Genomic DNA, 12,523 nt, shown 5'->3' with positions numbered 1-12,523 from the left:
GTTTCTTCTCAGGGAGAGGAACCTTCCTCCTTGGACGCATCCTCTATGTCATTCAGTTGTCTTATTTTTTAAACCTTATTTTTATACAATTAACATAATAGCCCAACAAATATTATTTATGGCTTTTCCATAAATCTAAGCATAAATCAAATTGCTTTGAAAGATGCAATTTTGGATTTCCTGGTTAGATCTGTCTTGTCAGTCCAGCCACTTACCAACTCCACTTTAGCCATAACGAGGGTGTCTAAACACTGTGTCCCAGCAAACCACTGCCTTCAGCATTGCCTCACAGTTGGTGTTTTCACTTACTCTCAATTGGGAAACCATTGACTCTCCACTTGATTGTGGGCTCAGGTTCTCCTTCAGACTCACACAACAGGATACCACTGCTCCCAGTGCTATACACGCCACTCTGAGGTTTCTTTGTCCAGCGAGGGGGCTCTGGAAATAAACTGAAGAGCTCATCAGCATTTTCTCAATCACAGAAGGTCCAAAAATGTTAAGGGCTGTATTTCTAGTATGCACCAGCAGATGGCAGACACAACAAAGTGTTTCACACTAGCTGTTTTTCATAAATGTTCTCTAAGGCAAGACGGGCATTGTTTTTGCCTGGAATAGGGTTTGTGTGTTTATGTGCTTTTATGTGTGTGTGTGTTGCAATCTGGAATCTTAGCATGTATAATAAAATCAACACACTAAAAATAGTTACCTACAGTCACTTTATTTAGCTACGCAAGTATCTATCTCATTACAGAAAATGAAGGAGGGGTAAAACATGTGAAGTTTATTGAGTGCAAGTCATCCAAAGTGGCTGATATTCAAGAAATATATTTTGAAAAATTTTTAATGAAATTAAAATGTTCAGCCGTTATTTTAAATATTTCTTAATTAATGACTCTATAACATTTATCTGTCCATATCTAATTATCTATCTTAAGAATTTGGGAGACATTACTTCCTAGAAATTTTTTTTTGCAAGGGGGTGGGAGAAGGAATCCTGAAACCAATATTTACCTTTTTGCCTTCAAAACAATGGAGGAAAAGATAGATTTAAATCATATACTTGCATCTTTCTATGCCCTAATGCTCCAATCTTATAATTCTAAGTGGTGCTTCAGTATAGAAGGAGACATTCTTTAGTGCAAACATTACTGTCATGTTTTGTCACCTTAAGTATATTACTATGTCAGGAGTGAAGAAAAGATTCATATTAAAGTGTGGATGCTTTGGATAATTTGATTTCAGAGAAAATTGCACAATACCGGCAGGTAGTAATTCCCATCAAGTGTTGTTTGTTTATTTTCCCCAAGACATTTCTGGATTTCCGTTTTTAGTCAGAAAGGAAAGTCTTTAAGATACATATATGTATAAAATGAAAAATGTCATTTAAACAATTTTTTAAGGAAAAGAGGGATTATGTGGAAAAAAAAAAGTCTATAAATTCACCAGGGAAAACAAAAATATACAAATATCCCTGGCAAGTTTAAGTCCGAGCAAGAGACATGGCTTTGTAATTATTCAACAGCGTGTGGACTTGTTAAATTCCAAGTTACATATGTGTCTTCATAATCTACAATTTGTAAATATTTAGTCATTTAGTTTAAAATACAGTAGTCCAAATGATAAACTGCACATGACCCTCCGAGGTGAAGGGTTTTAGTTTTTGTGTGTTTGTCTGCATTTTTTATGTGACTGTTACTTTCTTTTGGTCTTTTCATACAACCACAGTGAAATTAAACATTTGAGTTAGAGAGAAAACATGAAATTTTTCTTATTCACAGTAGAAAACTAAGACTATTGCTTTTAGAACATGTAAAAATACAGGAGATCATGGGGAAATAATATATAGCATGGTGACTATAATGGATAAATACTACTGTACTGTTTATTTCAAAGTTGCTAAGAGATTAGATCTTAAAAGTTCTCATCACAAGAAAAAAATTGTAACTATGTGGTGATGGATGAAAACGACACTTTTTGTGCTGATCACTTTGCAATACATACAAATATCAAATCATTGTGTTGTATACCTGAAACAAATGATGTAATATGTCAATTATATTTCAATAAAAATAATAAAGGATACCATGTAATTATGACCTTTCTCTAAATCTTTATGAATAATAAAATCAAGATCTCCATTTCTATTCTCATCCTACAAATTTCATTAATCCTTCGGTATCTGTATTTAGATCTACTACTGTTAGATCTTAGGTAAAGGGTGCTTAAATGACCATCTTATCCAACCATTTCACCTTACAGATGGAGAACTGAGCTTTGGAGAAGTCATCTAACTTGCCCAGGGTCACCAGGAAAAGAAGCCCCACTTTCTGTTCTTGCCATTCCATGGACCTGCAGACCTATTGGATGATCAGCACCGAGACTCCCAAGTAAACGTGGTGTTATTTCTAACTCATTACTATTTCACTAATTTGGATCACAGATAGGAACCAAGGCCAAATAGCTTTACCAACTTTCACTCTGTGCTTCGAAATCCACACTTCCCCAACAGTTATCAACTGACTCAAGAGGTTTTGCGTATTCACTAGAAATCATCGTTCAACTGTACCTGAACCCCTTCTCATAAGCTTTGTTTATAAAAGTTTGGAAATTTGTTTTTACGCTTCTCATCCCTGTTTCTCCTGAAGAATTAAGCTGTTCCTGAGCAAAGGTAGAACTGGCTGTGCAATGTGAAAGGGACTTCAAGCCTGTCTTGTTCAGAGCATCTTCCTCTTGGGTCTGTCATGACACTGCTCTCAATTCCAGCCCAGACTGAGAATCTCACAACTGGGATCTGTAGTGAGAGCACCTAAACTAGATCACTAGGATTAGTGATCTCTGAAGAGCCAGGGCAGAATTGTTCTCTTTCTGATGACTCCGCTGCTTTGTATAGGGGCACAAAATCTACCACCCCAAAATATTTCTTTGGCATGCAGATTATTTTGAGCTGAAAACAATCAAGGCCCAAAAGACTCAGGAAGAAACTCTGACCTCCCCCCTAACCGCCTAAAATAGTTCAGATAGAAGGCCTGTTTCTGGAAGAGAGCTACTACAGAAATATCTGCCAAGAACATGGGCTAGTTGTGGTAGGGGCAGCTCTGCAGGGCCTAGAGATGAGAGTCCACTCTCTGTCCCACTGTCTCTGTCTGGCCCAGCAAACATCTGCACACCAAACATTTGCTCTTCCATCTCCAGTCTTCCTTGGAGATGCGGTCCTGTCCCCCTTTGAAGTGCCAAACATCCTCTTTTGTCTTTAGCTGAAGATGGTATTTAAGATGAGGCTTTGGCCATTTGGGTGAGTTATTCAGTTTTTCTGGCTCTCTCCCATGTATACATAGTATTACACTTTTGTTTGATTTTCTCCTGTTAATCTGTCTCATGTCAATTTAATTCTTAGATGAGCCCCAGCAAAATAGAAGGAAAGAGGAAAATTTCTTTCTCCCCGACACTGGCACAATGAGGACAGATGCATGTGGGGTAATTCTGAGTTGAACTGAAATGACTGATCCCCAAAGACTCCGGTGAAAAAGGCATAGAGAAAAAGGAAGGGGCCTTGGACAGGAGGGAATCACTGACTTCTGGTCACTCACAATCTCATAATTTCATATCTTGATTGAACATATTTACCTCGTTGCTACTTTGTTGACAATAGGACGCATGGTGAGCCTGAGGACACTGGCTACAGGACAGGAAATGTCTGGTGGCTGAAGTGAGGCTAAGGGCATGTAGGGACAGAGAACAGATTTTTCCAGAGGTTGGAACATGCAACTCTATTCCTAACCGGTAAGATCTATTTGAAAGGATGAAAAAAGGGCTCAAGAGAGAAGAATGATTAAAATGGAGAATTCTGAGAGAAAACAACATCATTGAATCCCAGTCTTGTATCTATTATCCTAAGATCTATGGTAACTGATGAAAACAACTTATGTTGAAACTTTACTCATTTAGTCATAATTGTAAATTTAAAAATAAGATGATAAATTTCTCTCACACTGCTCAAAACTGAGATGCAAACGTCTGAACATTTAGAATGTAATAAGCAAGCTAATGAGAGATGTTTTTCACTAGAAGGAAAACAAAATAAAACAGGAAATTTGGTACCTATGAAACATACAACACAGGTTATTTTCTTATAACAGATTTCTATAAAATATCTATATTCTAACAAATCAAAAATTATTAGGTTCAGCAAACTTGAATTCCATTGCAACTTTTTGGAAATAAATTTATTTGAAAATGAGGCTTTCTTAAATAGATCAGTGACTGAATTGCATTTGAGCTCATGACATCTTTTTAAAATGCAGCAAAATTATGGGTATATAATTATGTATAAATACTTTCCTATTATACTTACTAAGTTTCAAAAGCCTTACATGATACCAATGTTTGTGCTGTAAACTTTTGTAACGTGGCTTTATATAATCAGTGGAAATACGACTGTGGTCATACTTTGATTTCTGGATTTAGAAACTTTTAGATGCCATTTTAATAGATCTCTTTTCATTGAATGTGTAATATGATACTTAGACCATGGATTCCTAGAAAGGATAGATGTGCCTCATCAAGACATCCCGGCTGTTGTTGCTTATACATATTATAGGATTTGAAAGTGCAGTTTGTTTTCCTACTTAGAATGTTGTAGCCTAAATTACGGAGTTTGATTGTGTTTAGTAATAAAGAAGAAGTATCACAGATATAGAGAATACAGTAAAATACATGCTTTTACTTAAGCACAATGAGTGTTTTCAGAACGGGCTAGATTTTCAAAGTTCACGGTAACACTGCTCTTTTCCTATATGGCTAATCCTTGTTATTTAATTTGAGTGTCCAAGCAAGAGACAAAGAAAGGGAAAGAAGAAGGTGCAGGAAGGCAGAAGAAAACTGAATGAAAGTGAACTCCTCCGTCCATATGATTAATGAAGGATATATTTACTGCTTTCACACTTAACAGAAAAAAGACTTCTTGAGCTCAGTTTGCTTTTCACTCGCATGTGTGAAGAAAAACTCCTGAAACATACAACTGAGGGCACATTTAGTAGTTTCTCATTAAGGATAAAGGATTAAATGTTCCTCATAAAAACATTATTTACATCTCAATAGTGCTAATAGCTGTTTTATGAATAGTGAGGACAATTTGTTTGGGAAACCTATATTCCTTTGGAGTCCTACAGTCAACATTTTAAATTGTGTAATTAATTTTACATCCTTGATTTATTTTTTCCTTTTGCAACCTTTGCAGTTCTTCTGCAAGCTTCAGTCTTATAGTCAAGAAAACCATGGCCAGATTGTTAAAATATTCAGCTACCGTAGCAATGTTCCAGCCATCTGGAAGGGTTTCTAATAGTCAGCAACTCGGAGTGGAGCAGCTAACAATGAGACCTGTCCGGTTCCTGGGTATGTGCTGGAGCTGGCGGGGGTGGGGGGTTGGGTCAGGGGGTTACAGAAACACACCCCTGTTGCATGGTATAGCCATATTATGTACAGGCATCAAATGATGACTAAAATTAGAGAAAAAAATGAATCTGCCAAACTCTTCCTCTCTGACTTTCTTAGTGAATAATTTAACGTCAGAGGAATATGTCACTGTTGGCAAATGTTGATATTTATCCATAATACTAGGCTTTCTCCTATACAGGTTTTGCTTGTGTTGAACTCAGGGAAACGATATTCTCCTCTTTGGTTTTTCATTCTTCCTAACTTTACCAGTCACACACATTGTGAGAGAGGTCTTGGAAGTACGCTGCTCTTCCAAACAGCAGCATGATTAAAACAGTTATCTTAACATTTACTTGTGAATATAATTTGGGTCTGAGTATTTTTTTGTTCCACTGATTAAAACAGTGGGCCTTTGCTTAGGCATTCCTTGTGCAAAATGAAACTTTAAGAGGTGAACTTTATTGGAATAAAAATGGAAGACTTAGAGCACCAGTTCACTAAATGGAAACCTGAAGGAGACCATTCCTTTCAATAGTTAAGCCTACACGGCACTAAATAAGTACAAATGCAGTAATCATCCCATTAATTTGATCAATACAGTCAACCAAACCATACACAGAAACCTCAATGTGATCAGAACCACAGAAAATAGTCTGCATCAATCAAATTCACAGGATGACTGGGTAACCTTTACATCTGCCCAGCAGGCAGAACCCTGCTATCTACATATTGTGGCTTACCTTCTTTTTAAATGGTGACATCATCACCTACTTATTTCTATGAGTACAACAAACAAGAGCCCAACTTCTATTGCTCAAAAGGCTTGTTTACAGAAAGATGACTTGAATATAACATGTTTTTCTGGACCTTTTGACAGAGAAATAACACTTACACCATACTGTCTATGTTTCTTTCCCCATTAGTAACATATGAAACATCATCTGAACCCAAGATATAGACTCCCAAAATAGGAAAGAACTAAGACAATAATTTGTCTGACTCCCTCAATTCATTGGTGAAGAAATGGAGGTTCAGAAAGGTGAAGTAAATTGGGCAAGGACACAGGACGTTAATGAAAGGACTGGGAAAGTCCAAGGTCTCTTCCAGGCCCATCATCATACTTTCTCCCATGGTAAGGCTTACTTCTTTTAAGATTTCATATTATGCAGTGTCACACGTATATTAAAATAAATTTTTCTTCTCATAATATGATGATATAGGAGATTAGGTTTAGTGACTATTCAAATAAATAATGGAAGTCATCTGTGTTCAGTCCCTAACCAGAGATCTTTTCTTGTCATTTGTCCCTTCTGTGTGGTTTTGTGGGGTAAATGACAAACCTGATTAATTGAAGTGTAATATATTCCATTGCTCTCTCTAGAATTAAAAGTTGAAACAGCTTACCTGTTTTAACATATATGCATTAGAGGTCGACTACATATGGATTCCTTTTTTGTTTTTTAAATAGAAGAAAAATAAATCAACGTGGGAAACGTACCTTCTACTATAACATGAAAATCATGAATGGCTGATCCCAAGAAATTGCTGGCTGTGCAGCGATAGTTTCCTTTGTCCCGGTAGGAGACATACTCTATCTTCAAAGTTTTGCCATAATTTTCTTTTGTTTCTCTTCCCTTTGGTAAATCACCTCCCATTTTGTTCCAATCAACCTGTGGAGTTGGTCTGTGAAACAATACATAAATGATAAACATTTTTTTAAGTGAAAAATAAAAAGTAAAGAAATCCACAGGACACATCCCTCACTGTGGTGCTTTTAGGTCTGCACTCAGAGTTCCACTGAAAAACATCAGGCTTCCTAGTGCACAGACCTGCCCACCACCATCCATGGCGAACATCAGGGTTGGATCAAGTCTCTTTCATTGCAAGCTCCTTCACTAAGCTGCTTCCTCAGAAATCCTCTATTTCCTCTACTGAGAGGGCTAACTCCATGTAACTGTTGAATAGATATGGTTAGATGAATGATAGATTACTGGACCTGTAGAAATATTACAAGATATTTTTCAAGTGTGCTATCTCCTTGCGGGTGGTTTGAAAGAGCCAGAAATAATGGCCCTCTTCCCTAGAAGAGTTTGAAAAATACGATAAAGTAAGGCCCAACAGCAAGTAGCGGGAAACTGTGGTACCCCCTTTAATCCTTATGAAGCTGATATTGGACAATAAAACTCAGATGTGGGAGCCCAACTGCTGTCTGGAACAAGGAATAGCTCATTATAGGGCAAGGTGGGCTCTGCAGCACAGACCTGGCCACGCAGGTAGCTGTCCACCCTGATGGGGAATACACCAATAGAGGAATGAACCAAATCTCCCTTGCTTAGAAAGACTAGATCACCCAATCAAAACAAACAAGTGATAAAAGAAGAAAACAAAAACCAAACTGATAACTTGTCACACACCAACACAATAACATTTTCCCACCTTATCTGGGTAGAAAACAAGAAGGAGGAATCAAGCCAGCTGGGTTTAAAACAGAAAAATCCCATCTCATGAAAACCAGACAATTGGGAGAAGCGGGACCCTCTAGACTTTTGTGATTTAAAAATGATGTGGAAAACACTGATGCCTGATCTTAACTGATGGATTTTTTTTTTTTTCTCCTCTTCACTTGGGCTATATGACTGAGTGGAAGACACACTTTTGTTGCTTTTATTGATGATTTTTTTTCCTTCCCACTATATTTCTTTTTATCATTAATACCTGAAAGTTATTGAGTATGTTCTAAATGTGGTCATTATTATCATCATTTTACCAGTGAGGATTCTAAAGTTCAAAAAGTTAATTTGTTTAAAGTCACTGGGGTAATAAATGACACATTAGAACTTGAATTTGCCTGACTAAACTTGTTCTTTTGATCAGTGTGTTCTATTTCATTTGTGCTTTTCCAGCTCTTTTTTTTTCCTTTCTAACTGTGTATTCTTGGAATATAGGCTTGTAGGCAACTTGGTTACTAGTTAATAATTGAACAATTCATATTGTTTGTGTCAATTATCTTACGTTGTATTTTTAGGCGGTGGTTAAACTAATAAGGTTATTATGCAAAAAATATTAGAGGTAAAGATGAAGGTCTTTTACACACATCTAGTCTCTTCCCCTTCCCTCGAGGCTCAAGTACTTACCAGCCTTACAGATCTGGAACCACTACCTTTTATTTTACCAGGCTTACAGTACATGGCACACTTCTGTAGGAAACAGTAATGAAGCTCTGACAGGTAGTTGTGAGAGTATATTAGCCGTTGGTTTCCTGAGCACACCACCCAACAGGATGCATAACCCACGCCTCCTAACTGCTTGCTTTGCACTCCATCTGTCAAAATGGCAATTTGACAAATTACAGGCTGCTCTGGACCTCAGTTGCTCCAAATCAGGAGTTTTTCTTGAGTCCATGCTTTAATAGTACAAGCATCTCACTTGCTGTAAAATCTTTTTTTTTTTTTTTTGGTTAGGCCTTGGAAACCAGTCTGATCCTCTAATACCTATTCTTTGAAAGAACGGGAGGAAATGATTATCTGTAAGTATCATATGACTATGAGACATAATTCACCTAAGGACACATCTATACCATTGCAAGAAGGTCCAGCGATATTCTTGCTAATTTTTTTCTTTCTTTTTTTTTTTAATTTAATAAGCATTTACTAACAGCACTAGAACAATAAATTTTTGAAGGAAAATATACTGCTTAATCAATTTTTATACATAAATATACACCATGTCATCATCTCAAGCTTTTGTTCAGCTCTTTGCCCAGCCAACTTTAATTCTTATACTTCCTTTGTTTGCAAAAGAATCGTACCTAGCTTAAACTCGTGAATTTACAAAACAGAGAGAAAAGAGAGAAGATTTGAGCCCAACAGTCAGCAGAGGGAATTTGCCTTTAATCCTACTGAAGCTTTCACAGGGTGTGACTGAGTGTGCACTGGCCCATGAATATGGTCTTTTCCACTGAGGGACTCACGGTCTGCATTTCTTCCGGGGAGGGAACACTTTTCTTTTCTTTTCTGAATGAAATTCACAATGTCATTTTAACTATTCTCAGTTTCCACCTTACAGAATCTGTAGAATCTGAACCCTTCAACCTTTCCCTGTGAAAGCCTCCCCATTTTACTTAATGGTATCAATATTTTCATTATTAATAGCCATTTTCTGAAACATCTACTATATCCCACTTCTTTAGATTCAGGGGTAATGCCATCCTTTGTTCACCCCACCTTTAACTGAACAAAACAGTTCATTTGGTTGAAATATGCCAAAGAAGTTAAATTTAGAGAGTTTAGGGTTCTGGAGACAAATAGGATGGAATCCCAGCCTCCACTTCATACTAAGTGTAGAGAGGTGATTTCAACTCTCTGGCCTACATTTGCCTAACCTGCAAATGGGAATAACTGTCATGAGAAACAGTGAGGATAAAATGAGCTAATGTATATATGTCAATGCCTAGAGGGGTGGGATAGGGAGGGTGGGAGGGAGACGCAAGAGGGAGGGGATACGGGGATATCAGTATACGTATAGCTGATTCACTTTGTTATACAGCAGAAACTAACACAACAATGTAAAGCAATTATATTCCAATAAAGATATTAAAAAAAATGAGCTAATGTATGTAAAGGGCAAAACACAGCGCCTGACACATAATAAACAGGACAATGTCCTCATTATAATTATATTTGCTACAGCGGTTTAAAACTTCTAAGGAGAAAATTTTTCAGGTACTCTAAAAGTTTTACAATGTATCACCTTCACCTGAAAGGCAACCAGATCAGCCAGGATTCCCAACCCAAACCCACGATGAGTAAGAAGAAACCACTTCCGGTGAACCTCTTCTGACAAGGCATCAGGCATCCTCAAGTCCCCAAAGACAACACATATGGACGTTCACTTTCTTCTTCTATATTGCCTCATGACATTGCATTTTCCAAAAAGCACATGAGAGCCTTTCTATTATACTGAAGACAATCCATGCAGTTGCCGGCACACTCAAGAGGTAAGTTATAGCATTTGTGAGAAATAGGAAAAAAGGATTACTGACATATTCTCCCTGCCCAAAGAGTCAACCAAGAATAGTGATGAACCCTGCAAGAATTTAATTTCTACCACTATAAACCCATATGAATAAGAACAAAAGAGTAGGCAGTTACCAACATGATTCAAACTGAACCTGAGTCTTTCATCTCCTCACATAATACAGAGACCAAATTCCCGAACAGAGGCCATGTCCCTGCACGTCTAATTAATTTATGATCATACACTTTGGCAATTTAAGACAGATAAGCAACCTGAATATTTCTGCTGGATGAAAAGAGAAATTTACAAAGCTTAGGGGTTGTAAAACCATTAAAGTCTGCTCCTTTTCTTCATAATCCAATTAAAACCACCCATTCAGAATATACACTGGATTATGAATGAGTATGAATTTCAAACTCTAGTCCATGAACCAGATGCCCAGCTATGCAAAGTCCTTAGTTTACAAACTGATTATGTAAACTTGGGTGCTAGGAAGGTGGAATGTATTTTCTCATGGTATTCCCAATGGCAGGGATGGGTATGTGGCGGTAAGCATAGAAGGATGATGATAGGAAACAGGTGACCTTGTATGACCAAGTATTAACTAAGATGGTCCTTGTTTACATTGACTTAATGGTAGTTACTCAATAAAGTCACAATTTCAAGAGGTGACCAAGCGAAGACTCCTTAGCCTTTACTTGGAGGATTTGGAAAAGTGTACTTCTTCAGTCGTGAAAAAAGTTTGGTTCATTAGTTCTGATGTGAAACTCTCTTAAATTGCATGATCTGGACGTGCTTGTGTGCAAAGGACAGGTGGGTGAAATAATAGATAAATAGGGCTCCGTGGAACCTGAAGAAACATTAACAAGCAGGAGCAGGACACATAATACAGCAGAGAGACATAAACCTTTGCACTAACAGTGATGGGCTGACTCCTAACAACCTCGTGCTCTAAGGATGGCATCCCACTGCTGACTGAGGCAAGGAGAATGCTGTCACTGACACCTCCGTTCACACTTTCACCAACTGACAGAGCGATCTAATTATAAATCAATCTCAGTCACAGCCTGAAATCTGTAGAGTGAAGTGCAAATTACTTTCTGCAGGAATGTAGTAACAGGATTTTTTTTTTAAAGAAATCATTTTTAAAGATGGATGCAGGCACACCCTTCACTGCTACCTTATTCTTTACAGAACAGAATGGAAAAAATCAGGAACGGGGTTAAGTTACTCACAGGCCTTCAGCAAAACACTCGAGCAGCAGGGTGTCCCCTTTGAGGATGGTAACCGAAGACTCACTGCCACTCTCGGGAGAAGGCAACAGTAGTCTGGGTTTCCTTTGCTTGATTGAATTCGCTACAAAGCAGAACAGAAAAGGCTCAGATTTTTTTTCAAACTAAGAAAAGTAAACTCCTTTGGCACTCGATCTTTCTTAAAAAATATTTAACCATATGGACCTATGTGTGTGTATGTATATTTACACACACATTTTAATTTATTTTCACACATTTACTTCACATGTATTTCACACATTTTAATATATTCCCATTTAAATAGATTCCACTCGTACCACGAAGCATGGGTTGCCCTTCAGATGCATTAAGTGTTGCATCAAGTTTTATAAAGGTTATGATTTAACCCACATCTTCAAATTCAGAAGTTCAAACACTGTTCACAATAATTAGTTTCTTGATGAAAGCCCTTAATTGACAGTCAATGGTTTTATATTCTACATTTTAATCATACCTGTTCATGTTTGATGGCCATGTGTATTTTTCTTGAATTTAAATGTGCCTAAATATTTGACAAGCTTCCTGGGCACTGCACCCAGAAATTCTGATTCAGGAAGCCTGTGGTGCACACCAGGCATCTATGAATTTATCAAGCTCTTTAGGTGACTCTACTTGCAGTCTCAGGCCCTCAAAGACAAACACTGTTGTAGGAAAGATTCAGAAGCATTCTCAGTAACTGGGTAAGGAAATGTTCCATTTCTTATTTTCCTAAGAATACTTTCAAATACAATGGAAAATGAGGAAACTTCCATTTTCAATGCAAACTTTGATTTCATTTC

The 12,523-nt window shown here is 37.3% G+C and overlaps 1 protein-coding gene across 1 annotated transcript in view; it reads right to left on the bottom strand.

The window, feature by feature from the left end:
• CHL1 (cell adhesion molecule L1 like) overlaps window positions 1–12,523 on the bottom strand; it is an 80,239-nt gene that overhangs the window by 44,269 nt on the left and 23,447 nt on the right. Inside the window, exons 7-9 of the mRNA XM_061197488.1 lie at window positions 11,688–11,808; window positions 6,935–7,119; window positions 310–474 (exon numbers count right to left, since the gene is read on the bottom strand). Of these exons, the coding sequence (XP_061053471.1) occupies window positions 310–474; window positions 6,935–7,119; window positions 11,688–11,808 (471 nt within the window). The remainder of the gene's footprint in view (window positions 1–309; window positions 475–6,934; window positions 7,120–11,687; window positions 11,809–12,523) is intronic.

This window comes from Eubalaena glacialis, chromosome 7 (assembly GCF_028564815.1).
Source record: "Eubalaena glacialis isolate mEubGla1 chromosome 7, mEubGla1.1.hap2.+ XY, whole genome shotgun sequence".
Lineage (NCBI taxonomy): Eukaryota > Metazoa > Chordata > Mammalia > Artiodactyla > Balaenidae > Eubalaena > Eubalaena glacialis.
The sequence above is the reverse complement of the archived record's forward strand: the minus strand, read 5'-3'. Positions and strand labels throughout refer to the sequence as shown.